At 34.1% G+C, this 18,337-nt stretch overlaps 1 protein-coding gene across 1 annotated transcript in view; it reads left to right on the top strand.

Annotated features, from left to right (window-relative positions):
• PCLO (piccolo presynaptic cytomatrix protein) overlaps positions 1 to 18,337 on the top strand; it is a 328,283-nt gene that overhangs the window by 227,906 nt on the left and 82,040 nt on the right. Inside the window, exons 16-17 of the mRNA XM_036760651.1 lie at positions 21 to 201; positions 1,136 to 1,330. Coding sequence (XP_036616546.1) covers positions 21 to 201; positions 1,136 to 1,330 — 376 coding nt within the window. The remainder of the gene's footprint in view (positions 1 to 20; positions 202 to 1,135; positions 1,331 to 18,337) is intronic.

Raw genomic sequence — 18,337 nt, 5'->3', positions numbered from 1 at the left:
ATTGGCTTTCTATTCTGTAGGTATTGATTGATTTATCTAGCACTTCTCACCTTGACAATACCCCGCGATGGTATCCTCTCAAAGAACAGACGGAAAGTATTGACCATGGAAAGTCCCATTCTAGTCAAAGCAGCCAGCAATCTCCAAAACCATCTGTCATCAAAAGCAGAAGTCATGGAATCTTCCCTGACCCATCCAAGGGTAGGATACCTTTCGAGTAGAATACATTTTGCATGTATCTGTGCATGTCCATTTATTTTTCTCTAAAATATGCATTTCTAATTATTTAATATGTTCCAGTGAGGCTATCACATTTTAATAAGACTAGGTTCTGAGTATACAAATGTTATAATGAATTTAGTTTTCTTTAACTCTATTTTTGAGGTTCATTGACATATAAAATTGTTCCTGAAGTAGTAAGTCCACCTGTGAAATTTCTAAGGAATATCATACCCATTGAACCAGACCCATTTGTTTATGACAAATTGACTAATTGAAATAATGCTCTTGATACTCCATTTTAGTTTCTTTTTCATTCTCTTTGTTCATAGAAAATATTTAAAAAATGATGTTTAGTGTTCCTAGGAACTAGGGAAGTTAATTCATGCCTATACATATAAGTTTTGGTGGTAAATTATTGCCTAGAATGAGATTATTTGTAGATTCCAAATTATTTTTCTACCCTTGCCTCTACTGGTATTCAGTATTTTACCTAGCCATCTTCAGAGTTATATAAAAGTGAAATTTATCTTGAAAAGTGATCTAATTAACCTCTGCTTTTTCTGGAAATGCATTTGGATCATAGATAAAATTAGCTATTAATGTACTCCCTGAAATTATTGGCTGAGTAATAGAAATCTCTATAATCGCATTTGATGACATAAACATACCCTTCTAGATCAAGGACTTTATTCATAACATCTAATTTAAAACTTTCATTCAACATTTTAATCCTGTTGCCTCTTCCTATATCCTCCCTAGAAATAGAGAGAGAATAGTTGCTTAGTGGTATGTTAACTTTTATCCACTTGCCTAGTGTTCTGAAGTGTGTTGTCTAAAGTTTAAACACTCTCAGACAAAAAGGAAGGATTCTTAAAGCAAATATACTTTTGATGTTTAATTCTTTTGTCCCCAGATATGCAGGTACCTACAATTGAAAAATCCCATAGCAGTCCAGGGAGCTCAAAATCATCCTCTGAAGGCCATCTTCGCTCTCACGGACCATCACGCAGCCAAAGCAAGACCAGTGTCACTCAGACCCACCTTGAAGATGCAGGGGCCGCCATAGCAGCCGCAGAAGCAGCTGTGCAACAGCTTCGCCTTCAACCAAGTAAAAGACGCAAATAAATTCCTCAGCATGGCAGCTTAATGTTTATCTGTTGCCTTTCTTTTCCTGCTGTCTCTTCCTGTTTGCTTTGTCATCTTGCTCCTCCAACTCCCTTTTCCCTGATCACTGTTTTCTGTCCCTTCACGTACGTTTAAAAACAATATAAGTACCTAACTCTACTCCTTTCTATTTATTTTTTTTAATTTTTATTTTTAATAGACGGCAGTAAAACTGGCTGTTTCTCCATCCTTTCCATCATCCATCCAACTTGGTTAATGGTGTTTGATATTTGTGAATGTGATGTTTTCAGGGGTGGGGGAATGTGTGTCATTTTCATGTTCTTAAATGTCCTGTATGTTAGAATGTGTTTGTGAAACTTCAGATGTTGGCTAGTGTTTTAGGTATTAGTACGGATATCCACATAAGCCATGTAGATTATCAATAATTCACTTCTGACATTGAAAGTATGATGCAATGGGAAAAAGTACTGGATTTGAGGTCCAAAGTCTTGGGTACAAAGCCTACCTTTAACATTGGTTGTGTGACCTTGGGCAAATCACTTAGCTTCTACAGAAGCCTCAGTTTTCTCAATTGTAAAATGAAGGTATTGAGTTAAGTGACCTCAGAAGTCTCTTCCAGCTCCAAAGCCTTTGATCTGCTGCTCTTAGAAGATGAAAAAAAAGGATATTCATTAGAGCAAAGCAGTTGATAGATTTGGAAGGACTTCAAACTTAAAACACAAAGGAATAAAGAAGTTTCCAATCAATACTGAATAACACTAGTGAGTCAGCCTCAATTGTATAAACATAAAATGTGATAGCTGTCTGTGTGCCATACTGTTCAGTCTTTCAAAAAGTTTAGGAACAGAAACCTTTACTTTGGCCTAATGATATTATCAATCATTCTTATAATGAAAAATGGTAGGATAACATAGCCTTTTCATTATGGAGCACAAAGGAGTCTACGCTGATGGATTTCATTTTCTGTAACATAAAATGATAGTACAGGGTGGTTTTTTGTTAGCTCTGTTCTTTCCTTGAAATTCGAAATTTCGTCCAGCACAATAAATAGATTAAGGACTAATAGCCACTTACTCCCAGCCATTGCACTCTATAATCTAATTTGAATCTAAACTAAATTGCTTAGGTTTAGGCACCAAAGACATTGATATAACAACTAAGTGTGGCATCATCATGTTTGTTGGTGTACTGTGAACTCCCAGAGGCATTACACAGAAAGTGGGGAAAAGATGGTTATTTTGCCTTTCCATCATTATTAAGGAAACAGCCAGTTTTAATCCCTTTCAGTGCTGTGCATGTGGTGTCTTTTTTGGCGTTTGAGCACACAACTTATTTAAATAGAAGAAAAAAAACCCCACTTGTGTTTGCATGACTAACATTTAAGCCGGTTCCATCTGAGGATACATACTGTGGGTTTCCATTTCACTCACACCGCCACAGCAGCACATAAAAGCGGTCAGTCTAATCATACCAGGAAGCAGCACAGACACAGCATAGCAGGAGTCCTCCCAATTCAAAGAACTCAGTCTGACAATCTGCCTCCACCAGCCAATGACAACAAAGAACAAAGCCAGCTGGCTCTCAGGAAGGTGATGTCCGATGGACCCGTCAAGCCAGAAGGAGGTGAGCAGAAAGACGCTGCACACAACAAGAGCCCCCCTCCCCCACTTTAAAGTGCCCCACCTTTGTTGTGCCGAGATTGGGTTTTTAACATCTTTGCCCCACCCCCTTCCTAGTGGGCTATTGCAGGCCTAGAGTATCAGGATCACCATTATGTAAGTCCCAAGACCACTGTGCTGATATGTTGACAACTGTCATTTGTACTTTCCACACATTGGGTCTCTTTGACTTTTGTTGGAAAAAAAAATAGGTCAACTTGTGTTCTTATTGCAGAATGAAATGCATGCAACTAACCTAATCTGTTCAAGCATGATTTGTTGCATTGTGACAAAGCTTGAATTGCTCACAACTACTAGCCTCCCCATTGGAACTTAACTCGGTTATTCTTGCATACTATCTCAAGTGTTTTGCTTTTGGTTCAGTGGATTTTCAAGCTTTCCTAGAGGAAAAAAAATTGTTAATGCACTCACTTACATTTACATGGTGAAAGTTCTCTCTTGATACTACAAGCAGACATTTTCCACTCTTGTTTTGGTAGTTGTTAAGTGTACTATCAGATGTGTTGGGCATGTCAATATCTAAGTGCCTGTGTAATAAATAAAGTATCTTTATTTCATTCCTAAACTACTGGATTCTGAGCCATTGTTATGTATATTTGTATGTAGCATGGTATGAATGTGTCACTATTGGAAGGGGATGGGGTGGACTTGGTTTGTTGCAGGAGAGTACTTAATGAGGGGACTCTATTGCTAATCTAGTAAAAGTAGAAAAAATATAGAAATTAGTTATAGGGGAGTGGGCTAAATTCCTAGTTAGAAAGATCTCCAAGCTGGAAGGAAAGTGAATACAAAATAACACAAGTAGATCTGATGAAAAGAATGCATATCAATAATAGGGTTTGGACTCCTTCAAGAAATTCCCTTATATTTTTTCTTTCTTCACATATAGCATGCTTCATATGTTCTTCAGATTGGTTCTGTAGTGGATGGTAAACCCTTGTCACAAGGACCTTGCTTTAGAAAATGAACTACAATTCTCCTCAGATATCCTGGGCTTAGGAGGAGACTTGGGAGGACTCCTTATCCTCTCTTATCTCAGCAGACTACTATTCCTAGGACAGAGCTATGTGGGCAGATAACAGGATTTTTCTTTGTGAATACTTTTCTAAGTTCATTCAAAGTTAAATATAAGGAAAACTATATTCTTTTTATAGTGTTTCAAGATTGGCCTTCATAATCAGACACAAGAAATGTGTATTCCAAGATATCTAAGCCTCACATTCCCTATCTCTACCTTTCCCCACCCCCTCAACCCCCAGAATTTTAAGTATTCAGTGACCAGATCTACTACACAGCCATAAGTAATCAAATAATTCAGGATAAGCAAGAGGGGAGAGTTTCTCTTTTTCACAGATGGTTTAAAAAAAAATCAAGAGGCCCAGAATTTTTCAGGTGGTATGCTCATGGTGTATATCATAAGAGATTGTCACCTCACCTCACTTTTCATTTTCCATTGTTACCATCACATTTTAACACCTCCCCCTCCAAAGATTTAGCAGTGGTTAAATTTAACCCTGCTTCCTTGACCCATGAAAAATTCATTGAATCCTCTGAATTGAGACATACAATTCCCAAGAATAGTTTATTCCTTAAACTTACCCTCCATTTTTGATTGTTACAATTCATTTTTAAGTTACCATATGGTATCTGATAGTTTTCCTTAAATAGTGATAGATGCCAAGAATAATGTTCCTTGAGTTGTGTTCTTTTGAATAGCTTTCCAATAACCCCACCAAAAATTTAAATCTCCATACAGCTGGATATTTGAGGATCTTTATTATCATCATCTTCAAGAATCCAGGATCATCTTCAGGATATAACAAGGCATTAGAATCAGAATTCAGTGGAGAAATTTTGTTCTAAGATGTAATAACAACAAAAGAAAATATCTTTTTAGCAAAAGAGAGACAGAGACACAAATATAAACTACGATCTGTGCATTTCCTGCTGTTAAGAAGGAACCAAGAAAATACTTAAATCATTTCTCCCCAAAAAATATTTTTAAAAAGACACAGATAACACACTTCTCTATCTCTTTATTTACACATAGCATTTGTTTACATAGAGATAAAATAACTGGTAAGAAATTTAAGTACAAGAAGGATAAACTGGTTATGGTTCATGAATAGCAGAGGCAGGATATTATTTATCACTTTTAGAGAACATTAATTCAACTCTTTGATTGCTTCTCAAATCAAAGGAAGCAAACAAAATTCTCAGCATTTAGTTCCTGCAACCCAAAATTCTGAAATTAAGCTATTCTTATTAGTTCCTGCAACCCCATATCCTGAAAATAAGCTATATAAGTAGAAGTAATACAGGGATGCAGCCATAGAAATCTTGTCTAATCACCCTGATTCTAGTTCCTAGATGTTAGGAGTAATTGCTTGCTCAGAAATCAATGGAAGAAATAGCATATCCCCATCTTTGTTACTGAATCCATTTCCACAGCTCATATGATAAAAAAGGTGCTTCGCCAGCGTGGTACACAGACACCAGGAGTAGGATAAGGCAGCCGTTTTCCTATGTTTGCCAGAAGCACAGTGTTCCCACTGGATGGGAAGGTTAAGCCATACCATTCTATTACCCAAACTATTTTCTGCTAGAATGTTAGACAATCTTAGGAGCTCTGTCAAGCTGTTAGGGTATAGAAGTTCTACGCTTACACATGAATAGGGTTTGAAGTGGTGAAAAGCTGAAAACAACCTATGCATAAGAGAAATATGGATCATTCCAAATTAAGCAAGCCTGCTTAATTCTGAAAGAACTGTGTGTTCTCTTTCTAAAGCTACAAGTTTAGAAACAGACAAAATTGTGAAATAACGGAGTAGACAGTGGGCAATCATTCGTACCCACCCAACTAAAAATGGCACTCAGAACAGATTTGGGGTCCCATAGTTAGGTAAGGGAATAAAGAAATAGTATCCTTTTGCAGGTTCTCCCATTTATTGCCATCTCATGGAAGAAAGCTCGGGGTATGCAGTTGCTTTCCCAAACTACTCTCGGGTCTCCAGCTTTCAAGAGCTGTCTGTATCAGTAGAGGAATAAGCAATGGCACCAGTGAAAAAACCCAGAGCCCCATGTCCTCCTGAGCAATGAAGGGGTGATGACAACAGTTACATAGAGTACAAGAAGTGATTCCAAGGAAAATTGTTTGAGGGGGAAATGTACTTAAGAAATCTCAGGGGGAGTTAGTCAATGTAAAGTTTGCTCTTCCAGTGTAATGAATATTTGTAACAAAACTGAAAAGAAGCAGGCAGAGAAGAGGAGGTAAACTTTTAAAAGGGTGAGAAAATGTTAAAAGCTGAAATAGGAGGACAAACCTTCAGAAAAAATAATATACATGAATCAAATTGGTTAATTTCAGTTCTCAAAAGCTTTTCTGCCTGTTTCTTGGCAAGAGCTTTTCTGTACTTACTGTGAAAATTGAAATGCTTTTCTAAATATTCATTCTCTCTTCCTCTTTCCATTTAATAAATATCTACAGTTTTTAGCTCTCTATTTTGTTCTTGAGTCAGAGCTGAAATCACTAGAAATGCTCCTACTTTTTGTATTAGTCACAAGTTTCTGAATATTTGACATACTAATTAAAATGAATTTGAAGTCTTTTCTTAGCAATGCTTTGGAAGGAGAAAGGAAAAAATGACCAAACAACAAGCTGACAGTTTATTGTTCTTTTTTCCCCCAAATAGTTGCTCATTTTGAATTTCTGTGTTGTCTATCATCTACAGTCAAAATTCTCTTAGCTATGTACCTATGTGTATTAACATTACAGTTTAACACTGGGCCGAGGGAGGGCAGGATGTTTTTAATATATAATTACTACCCATAGATTGTGCTCTGTACTTCACTTATGCATGTCATTACTGAAAGAACATCAATGATGCAAGTGAGGTATTTGCCAGTGACCGCAATGGATCTTCAATGATCAATCGATACTCTCTTGCTTGGGCACTCTTGTAACTGAAAGCAAAAAGGTAAAATGGGACGTAGTGGTACATTACAGATTGATGGAGATCAGGACCATCTAGCTCACATAGAGGTCAAACTGTGACTTTGGCTTCATTAACACTACACTTGAACCAACTGAGCTAACCAATATTGGGCTGAAAGTGTATGGAAGGAGCAATCCATAAGTGTAGGTAACTGAAGAGGGTGGCTACCTGTCTGTATTACAATAGGAGGAGCCCAGATAGGCCCATCTAACCAAACTATTTTCCCTAGTAGCCTGCCAATGTCATTGAAATTCTTATACTTACAGTAATTCCTTTAATTTAAGACATTCTCTAGCACCCCCCCCCCGCAAAAATACCAATATTTAATTTTTGGAACAGTTGGAAGGAGACTGATATCAATAGCCATTAAATACCATTAGAAATGTGATAAGGATTCACCTTCAGAATAACTAATAGAGTAGGTTCATTATGGGCAATACAGATTTGCTTTGATAAGAGGAGGGAGTTGGGGAAAGTCTGGTTCATGAGGAGGATGGGGTGCCACAATGAGAGTCCTGGACAGCAGGGCACAACAGTCTGACAGGAATGACTCATTTACAGAAATGAGAAGAGGGAGGTGGAGGAAGATGTGCTAGACCTGTATATGGAAGTTCCTAAATGTATACATTAAAGCTATGACTATACCAAATAATGATTTTCTTATTTCAAAGCATCTGAATTATTTAGGAGTTATATTTTTCAACCAGCTGTTTAACTCTGCATACATACAGTCTAGATTATCTACTGCCTATTGAGGTACAATTTGGTAAGAAAATAACACATAGATTTAAATAGCGATGGGAGGTAGGTTATAACCGAGTAATGACCGATAAGGTCAAATGGCTTATGAGGTGGCATTTGATTTTGGCAATTTCTTGTAACAACAACTTTTAAAACAAGAATGCATTCAGTTATTTAAGAAGTTCAAAATCCTTACAGATTTTAAAATATGAGATCCCCTCAGAAATACTTAACTTGAAACAAGGAAAACTTAAAGCTTGGGCAAATGTGTTTGGAGAATTTATTTGGATTTAATTCATCTTTATGTCCATAAAAGCTCTATAATATTCAAAGATATTCATGTTAATAAAAGTTATAACTATGGAATGAATTTAACTGATAGGGCCAAATAGAATAATGCAAATCTTGTATCAATATGACAAAACCAACAGAACATATACACTTTCATGGGGAAAAGAGTTAAGTATTGGATCATGGATTCCAGATATGGGTACTGGTTGTTTTGTTTTGTTTAATCATGTAACATGAACACTGAACTGTAGATTTTTTTCTTTTCATTCTGCTATATTTTTCATTCTTTAAAAACGAAAATTACTGATTTCTTTTTATTTTTACATGACTGTCATTTATGAATGTCTCCTTGAAATTTGACCCTCCTTTGTAACAAAGAAAAGCAGTTAAGCAAAAATAACTGATGCAGGAACACAAGGTATGGAACATTTCACTCCCATAGTAATTTTTCTGCCACTCTAGCAAAATGAGGGAGGTATGTTTCATTATCTCTACTTTGTGACCAAAATTAGTTATTGAAATAATTAAGAGCTTAACTTTCTTTTAGCATGCTTTTCATTTACAATAATGTAAATTTCAACTTCTGCTTTATGGTTGAGGTACCAAAGTTTCCTTTTTCTCAAAAAAAATGCTATACATGTTCAAAGGCATATTATTTTAGCTCTTAGACATTAATTAGTAATTTCATTTGGGTGCCTCCTGCAAAAAGAATGTGATGACCTAGAAATCTATAAACTATTTAAGTTCATATTTTTAAAATATATATATACGTATATATATATACATATATAGATGTATATATACGTGTATATACACATATATATGTATATATACGTGTGTGTATGTGTATATATATATATATATATATATATATATATATATATATACTTTTAATGGCATGTACAAAGATTTTTTGACTTCAAAGGTTGATGATATGTCTCCAAAATATAAATAACTCATCCTGCATTATTGTTTGCTTTTCTTTCCCAACTATCCTGAGAAGAACCCCTCATTTATCTGGAAACTAATTGAGCTTAATGAAAAAAGTAGAAATTTTTCATGATTTATTTGTAAAATGTTCCCTCTGTTCATATAACAACCTCATGCTTTTACCAGGCATACTTTAGTTGTTCATTAATATTTATATTGTTTCCATTTATCCAAATTCCATTTAAATTAATTTGGGTAAGGGGTTGTTTAGGTTCTTTGTATAATTGGGAAATGTATTAAATTGTGTTACTGAATACAGAACCTATGGAGAAACCTGTGTGTTGCTTTTCTTTGTTGGTTAAGAACTCATTATTGGCCAGAAAAGTCTAATTCCATATTCCCAGCTCTCCTTCTTTAGTAAACCATTCAATCTTTCTCCTTCAAGCATTTTCCATGTTCATTTTGCATTTTTTTTTCATTTTTAAGTTTATTAAGCTGCCTGAGGTGAGTAACGAACAAAGTGATAAATGTAAACTTAATGAAATTAATCCGTGCTCACTTTGTTCAGAGAGGAAAATAAATGAGGCATGGCATGGGGGGGGGGAGTAATAAGTTCAAAAGAATATAATTTACTTTGCCATTCCTTTCCATTCTACCTTTCATGGATCTACTAGGGAACTTTGAAAGTAGATCTGCAAAACCACACCTGATAGATTGCATCAAAAATTCAGTGAGATTCATCGTGGTTCATATATATAGAGAGTCATATCACCATGGATTCAGGCATTATTCCTCCCTTGATTGTGATGTTTAGATTTATCCTTGAAAAAATTAAATCAATTGAAATCTTATGTTCTGGGTAAAATTTACTATACCAAGTGGGGCCCATACTGGATCTAATTTGTGGTTAGTACTACTTGGTGCCTAATGGCATGCAGACTTGTAGGCAAAAACAGGATTAATGTGGAAGGAAAATTCTTCAAAATGTCCCAGTGTCAGTACAAACAAATGAAAAACAGAAACATTCATGCATGCTTCATTTGTAAGAAGCAATATTGAGTATAGAGCTGACTTCTCAGCCAGAGAAACCCAGGTTTAACTCCAGCCCCTGGCATATACTGATAGTGACCATGGGCTGAACTTTCCAAGGATCTAAGCAACTCTCCAAGACTACAGGTTAGAGATAAAGTGCTGAATTGCATTGGTAGAAGTTTTTTTTTTAATTAAATGCACAATTTTATTCCAAGTTAAAATTCCCATTTCAGGTTTGGGATTCTAGAGTTGAGGAAGTTCTGGAGGTGGAAAAGGGGGAAAAAAACCCTGAAGATTAGAAAGGGGGTAAATTTAGATCTACAAGACCATTAAAAGAACTCAGATTAACACCTTGCAGGTAAGACTCAAATCAGAATTCCTCATTTTAGGGGAGAAAGATGAGAGGGACATAACAACAGTACTGAAGTATGTGCAGGGTTATCAAGAGCACGAGAGAAGATGGTACCTTAGCTCCTCAACTCTGCTGGCAACAGAACAAGAGGAAGATCTAGGTCGTGTCTCAACACTGAAGGTTATATACAACTACATAGAATCAAATCTAGTTATAAAGTGTAGCTATCAATAATGTAGTTACATTATAAATCACATTCCGCTATCTATTTCATTATTTTTTTTCTTTCAAAGGTCACTAAATCAGATTGTTTTTCTAGTGTAATTTAGAACTACCTTGAGAAAGTCTATGAAAACACCTTCGATACCAAGCTTGAAAAATAAGATAGATTCACATTTGTTTAGAATGGTACAGGTAGCTCAAAGGTAGGTCATCTTTTTTATTGCTACTTTATAATGGAATATTGGATAACGAAACTTACTTCTTCCTACATGTCCTTTGTTGGGAGGAGAAATAGTTGGTACTTCAGGAAATATATAGAAAGCAAATTCAGAAGTGATATGGGCATAGAAATATTTTCAAGAATTCTTCAAATACTGTTTCCTTGTACTTACTGAGATTATACTTTCCACCACTGGGATGAGTATCAAGACATGGTATTCCTGAGAAGCATATCCCCAAAGGAACAAAATAATATGAAAATACTGAAGAATATGTAAGCAAAGTAGTAAAACATAACCAATATTTTGCTTCAGCTGAGACAGAGGAGGAAAAAAATCAATCAGGAGCCTTCTTTTGCATCTTCTTAAATTGTCTAGACTACATGCAGACTATGTTTGTTGCCTTTTATGCCTATGGAAAGAGGTTCATTATTCTCCTATTATTCCCCATGATCATTTACTCTTTCTCCCCAAAATCATGAATGCTAAACAATTGTATTTTTTTCAAGATATATAAACATGAGAATTTTCTTTTCACTTTACATTCTCCATAACTCCAGTATGTTTTGCATTCCATATCTTGATGTTCTTTCTATGCCCAGATGTCAGTTTCTTGCTATTGTGATTGAAATATCCTCAGGATATTCCAATCCCCATTAATTTAAATTATTTTAATTTTAAGGAACATAATTTGGATTCTTAAATTTATATAATTTATGAATTTCATCAATTATTCTTGTTTTAGCATTTTCACCAGAAAGATCATGTTGTCTGTGAGTTGATGTTCAGCTGTTTCAGTCATGTTCATATCTTCGTGACCCCATTTGGGGTTTTCTTGACAAAGACACTGGAGTGGTTTGCTACTTCATTCTCCAGCTTATTTTACAGATGAGGAAACTGATGCAAATAGGGTGAAATGACTTGCCCAGGGTCACCCAGCTAGTAAGTGTCTGAGGCCAAATTTGAACTCAGGAAGAGAAGTCTTCCTGAAACCAGGCTTGGAGCTCTATCCACTGCATTTCCTACCTGCATATGAGGATATATACCAAAATCTTAATTTTTTATGGAGTGATTTCCACCCTTTTGATTATTACAGGAAATTTATAGACCCAGACTATGATGTTATCCTGCAAGATTCCAAGTTACTATTTCTTGCTGTCAATAAGGTTGTTTATCTAAAATGTAAATACATTTTAACATCAGCCTTCATAAAATATAACTAATAATTATCAATAAAACTGAATGCCAATAACCTTTTCATTCTTGGCGGTTTGATGGTGGAAGGAAATTCCAAGTAACTAGACCTAGAAGCCACAAGAAAATGGATGACAATGCTGTACTCTTATTTTATGGTAAATAAGAACCAGAATTTTCTATTTATAGATATTTTATGTATAAGACAATAATTTGCATGCTACAATGCAAGACCCTATGTGTTCTTCCCTTCTATGTTTCACTGCTAGTTGCCCCATCAGGAATAACATCTCTGTATTCAAATTTAAGAGTGGCAGATTTTCCAAGTGTCACTCATTTCTAAAGCAGTACTATTATTGGGACAGATATGGATGATTTATCCCAAATTTCAAATATTTGTTTAGTTTTTTTCTGCATAGACTATTCCATTGTTCCCCTTGGTTTGTCTGGGTTGTTAACAATTGTCTGTCTTTGCAATGGAAGAGGAACAATTGAAAACTACCCATGTCAATAAAAGTTTCACCTTTATTCTCCCCATTTCCTCTCTAGTTTGTCTACATAACCATAAACTTAAGTTAAATACTAAATATTAACTAAGAGTATCTAGCAAAATATCTGACCATAGTACTTAGAATTGAAAAATAATTATAGGCATTGTATCTTTGTCCTATTTTTTTTTCCTTTGTAGTAGAATTTTGACTTAAAGTAGGTCAGTCAGATCTCATTCAAGAGGGTTTAAGTACTGACATTTTGGAAACTGCTTATTAGAAGGCAGAAGCACATTAAAGTCAGTTCCATGGCATGGACTCCAAGGACAGGTATTGCAAAATGCAATTAAATTCAATTTCTTTAAAATATAAATGACAGAATAATATATTACTATGTTTTGAAATTATTTTACTTTTATATATTTTTCTGATATAAGTAGCCTTACATTTGATCTTTTCTCACATCATTCCTATTTTCCAATACAATGGCTATATGCTATGCCAATAAATTAGCTGTGGTCCCTTTAATTACTGAGTTTTTAATGCTATCTATAAAGTAAAAACTTGCCAAATATATGAAATACATGAATATTATGATACTGCTAAATTAAAATATTAATATTCTTTCACATTTGTATGACAGATGTAAGCAACCCAATGTCAGCATAATGTATGTAACTTGGAAGAGGTTGAGGGGCGAGGAAACCAAATTGTTTCCTTCTCATAGCCCTGCACAGTGTACTTGAAGCATCCCAATTTGATCTTCCTCATAAATACAAAAGAGTCAATTTGTAACTATCTCCATATATAAAAGTGAAATATCTATTAGAGCAAGGGATATTTTGTATTACAAAGAAAAGTAAATTTTTCATAATACAAAATTTGCAATTGTTTTGGTTCTCTAATAGTTTAAAGATATTAACATACAGCTAAAACACATTATGTTGTTGCTAGAAAGAACTATGTTAATGAAATTCCCACCAAGGACTGAAACTAAAATATGTTAAATCCAGGTGAACATTTTCCTTACTTTTAAATGTGTAGAACTAGTTATAATTTGGCTGTGTGGAAACAGAAGTGGAATTATATTATTGCCCTGTAATTCATCTTTTCCTATTTATTTTTTCTTGGTTTTGTTCTTGAGCAATGAACTAAAGTATGTTTAAGGAATAAAAATGCTTTACCTTCCAAAGAAGTCAATTTAAACTCCTCTAAATAGCATTACCCATGTAGTGTTGCTAGAGGATAGATAGGTAGAGAGATAGATAATATGTCTGTAGATTAGATGTAGGGATAGATATTTCAAAGAACAGAAAGTTCAGCTGAAAGTTATGTTATTCCAGACATATCTAAAGGTTTAGTCTGCTACTTTCAGGGATTTTTTGCAATTGATAATAAAACTGGTGAATAGATTGTTGCAGGGAAGTCAATTCAGAATTCATAATGTAATGATCAAGTAAAAAGGACCATCACTTTTAAAAAGATGAAAACCATCACAAAAAAATTTAAGCTGTGTGATAAAAAATAATGATCATGTGTACACAGATACTGGAAAACAAACAGCACCTGATAGATTTATTAATGCCATGGCTCTTCTAAAACAAAAAGGGAACAAAACTAGTAGAGAATTTTTTTTTATTTTCATGGCATCAATATCTAAGAGTCCATCAAAAGAGATGTCTTGGAAATAATAAACTATAACTACTGCCATACTGTCATCATCATTCAAAAAATTATTTAGGGAAAGTAGAAGGGAATAAACCTTTATATAACACCTACTATGTGACAGACACTGTGCCAAGCACTTTATAAATGCTATCATCTCATTTGATCCTCACAAACACCCTTGGGGTGGGTACTGTTAATATCCCCATTGTGCAGTTGAAGAAATTGAGGCATACAGACATTACGTGATTTGCCCAGAGCTACCCAGCTAAGTGTCTGAGGCTGAATTTGAACTCGGGTTTTCCTGACTTGAGAGCTACTGTACCACCTAGCTACCTATCTGGACAGCAACTTTCAGAATCTATGACTACGATCCATCTGCACAGCATCCACTATAAGCAGAGCTCTGAGAAATTAATACATTTATTTTTTTCTGAACTTAATAGAAACTACAGCTGATCGATCTGACCAAAGATTACAATTGTGCAGTTTGAGACCACATCTGTCACCATGTATGTGATCACAGTGATAAGTGATAGCTTTATTTTACATTGACACAGAGGACAGCATGAGAGTTAACAAATCAAAAAAGATATTTAATGTGATACAAAAGAAGTGAAGTTAACCAACATGAAGTGATAAAACAAAATTATATCTAACTATTGAGATTTTTAAGAAAATCAAGACAAAGTCAGAGGATGAGTTAAAATGATGAATAAAACTGACACTAGATAAGATCACTTTAACCAAAGGATCCTTTTAACAATACAGTGGGTGAAGAAGTGGTTCACATGTGACACAGGGACTATATCTTTCATGAGTTTATCTGTTTGTATTATTAAACTTATTATTTTCTGCTGGTAGTTGATTCCTGGTAGGAAAATAGGGATTTACTGATGAAGAAGGTATGTCATAAAACAAAATCCATGTGAACAGTATGAGCCCAAGAATAAAAAATTAACCCAGTATTTCAGTATAAAAATAATTTCCTATACATTGATGGTCTATATCTCATTGAAAGAATAAGGAAAGCTCAACAGTCTTTAGAAGAATTGAAAATTTATAATTGATTTCCCATTGGAATATTTTGTTTCTCTGAAATGGAGAGAGGGAAAGGGGGAGAGAGAGGAAAAGGGAACTGGAGAAAAAGGGGAGAGAAGGAGGGACAGAGGAAAGGAGATAGGGAGAAAGAGAAGAATAAGAAAGGAAGAGAGGGAAGCGAGGTGGGGAGGTGGGCAGGAGGTGTGGAGACAGAGAAAGACAGAAATACAAACCAAGAAGATGCCAAGTCAGCACTACTACTATTATCTGTAATAGCACCATCTGGTGGCTCGCTGGGAATGTTACAATACTTAAAAAAAAAAAGTTGCAGTTGAAAGGCTTTTAATGGCCTATTGACTCTACAATTAAAAACTTAGACTATTGACCATGCTCCCTACTAATCAAAACATAAATGTTTTAATCTTTATGCAGTTGTACTTACATATCCAGAAAAAAAGTAATATTAATACTGATTTAGAAAATCTGTAAGTCTTAATTTGGTTATGATAAACTACATATAATTGAAGTACAATGATTAATTACTTATTTGTATACTTCCTTATACTTGTCTGATAAATGTATAAGCATATATACATTTCTAATGAAATAATTCCATTGTATTCTTTACTGCAGGTCATCATTTGCTAAAATAATTTTTAAAAATGATCCACCTTTTTCTTCCCCTTTTAGCCAAAAAAAAAAAATAGTAAGGACTTTAAAAGATATTTCTTTAACTGATAAAGAGGGTTGTTATAATCATAAAAAGTTGAACTTTGAAATATTTCAAGTGTGAAAACAACATACATAGGATAATTACAGAATCATCAAAGTAGATCTGAAAGAAATCTTAGAGGACAGCATGATTGACTTTGAATCACTTAGAATTAACAAAATTTCATTTTACAATAAGTAAAATGACACAGTAAGTAATCTCATGTGAACTTGGATCTAAGAAGCTGTGTCTATGAAACATCATCATATTCAGTTAAATGAGTCAAATGGGGCTGTTTTCCATCATATAAATAAGAAACTGTATTTCTTAGTAAATTAACTATGTTTGAAATGTATATCCTGTTGAAATATCTGATTATGCTGAATTCTGAAAATATCAGTCCCAAAAGATGATTTTAATTTCTCTCATACAAACACAAGCAAATGTGAATTAAAATTATAAGCTTATTCCACCTTATGATAAGAGATTGGGATTATATCTATTCAATTCAAATGTGAATAAAAAGTCAAAACTTCAATGACTCACTCAGATTTTTCTCTTGACACAAAATAAATACACCACTGAATTTTAACTGAATTAATTGAATTAACTGGATATTTTGGCACTCTATAAATGGTGCCAAAGCTCCAAGAGAGTGAATAGAACCTGAAATAAAGGTAGCTACAACAAATATTAGCACTACCTGTATTAAGTGATTTCTGTAATCCAAGAACTATATTGACCTAGAGTTGTTGAATCCTCAGGAAACAGGTTTGTAACAATGATAACATTTACTTCAATGCTTAATTTGCGCTCTTCTGGGCTTATTTTAATTTTATTTTAAAAATCCAATGTGGAGAGCTTCAAGTTCAGACTGCATGTAACAGACACTTCCATAAGAAAGAAAAGAATCTCTGCCAAATCAGATATCTCTTTCTAGATGATACCTAATATTTATATATTTGGATAGATCTAAGTGATTGACATTTGGAGTTTTCCTTGTCTCATTCTACAATTTATTGAGCAACACCATGTTTTAGTAACTCTGTGATGATTGCTTTGGGAATTGTGAAGAAAATAGATACCTTCACTTCCTCCTGTATGTTTATAGTGCTACAAAGACATTCATTATTTGGAGAGTTCAGCACATTAGAGGGAAAAAAACATTTGCCATATTACATAAGTACAGAATACTTTAGACCTGATATATATAACTACGAACTTCTAGACAGTCAAGAGACTTGTTTTGATTGAATCACTAATATGTGTGTATTTATACACACATACACGTAAACATATGTACATTATATGTATGCAAGTCACTATAACATATACATGTGTATACCGTATACGTAAATATACACGTGTGTATGCCTACCTTCAAAATGCTGTTACTTAGTGACTATAGGACATTTAAGTTTATATTTATACATTATTAAGCTGTACCTACACAAAAGACTAAGCATACCTACACATCTGATTGTCAAACATTTGTATAAAATTTTGAGAAATTACTCAGGTATTCTGAAATATCTCAATATGTTGCATTAAAGTTCTCAAAACACTTGTATTTCTGACTGAATTTTCCATTTTTCCTCAAAATGTTTTTATGGTGTAGAGATACAGCACAAGTAAAAGTGAATTATAGTTTAGATTTTTTCTTCCATAAACAGGCTAATTACTGGTCTATTCATACTGGGTTTATATACAAATAGATTTATGGACTTTCAAGTGAAAAACTCAATCAATTACACAGAGTCTATATTAACACAATGCTGCTAGGTAGGGTCTTTAGTATTGTCTGTTAAAAAATATCCAGAAACTAATTTTTAAAAGTCCTTTTCATATGAATACCTGATAATTTGTACATGCAGACTCAGGCCTACTTGTCTAAGATACCATTCCATGGTTTTACTTTGGAAGGATAGGCTATAGGTATTCAAAACTTTAAAATTTCTTTAATTCCATTTTCTTTTTTATTTTTTAAAATTATTTTAAATATTTTTAGTACTTCATCAGACTTTCCAGATGACAATTCCAGAGAAAGAGGCAAAACGAAAAATTGCATTCCACTGACTTATTTCCAATGTTATTTTTTGTTTCCCTTTGTTATTATATTGTCTCATGATTTGTGCCATATTTCTTGCTTTAAAAAGAAATGTATTTGTCTTGAACTCAGAGTTAGCAAAATCCATAAGATGAAAATTTTGCCAAATATGAAGATCAAGATAAAAATCCTGTGATACTGTATAACATATTGTGTAGGTCATGTAAGAATGGGGGAAAAATTGGTCATCTCAATAAGGTACAACCTAAAGAAGTGGATTAACAATATTCTAAGATCAATGGACTACGGAATGGAGCAATGGAACTACTTGGTTAAGTTTTCTATGTTGGTGTTACTGTCGATGAAACTAAAGTTGGATCTAC

Source organism: Trichosurus vulpecula, chromosome 5 (assembly GCF_011100635.1).
Source record: "Trichosurus vulpecula isolate mTriVul1 chromosome 5, mTriVul1.pri, whole genome shotgun sequence".
NCBI lineage: Eukaryota > Metazoa > Chordata > Mammalia > Diprotodontia > Phalangeridae > Trichosurus > Trichosurus vulpecula.
This window is presented reverse-complemented; position numbering and strand designations above follow the sequence as displayed.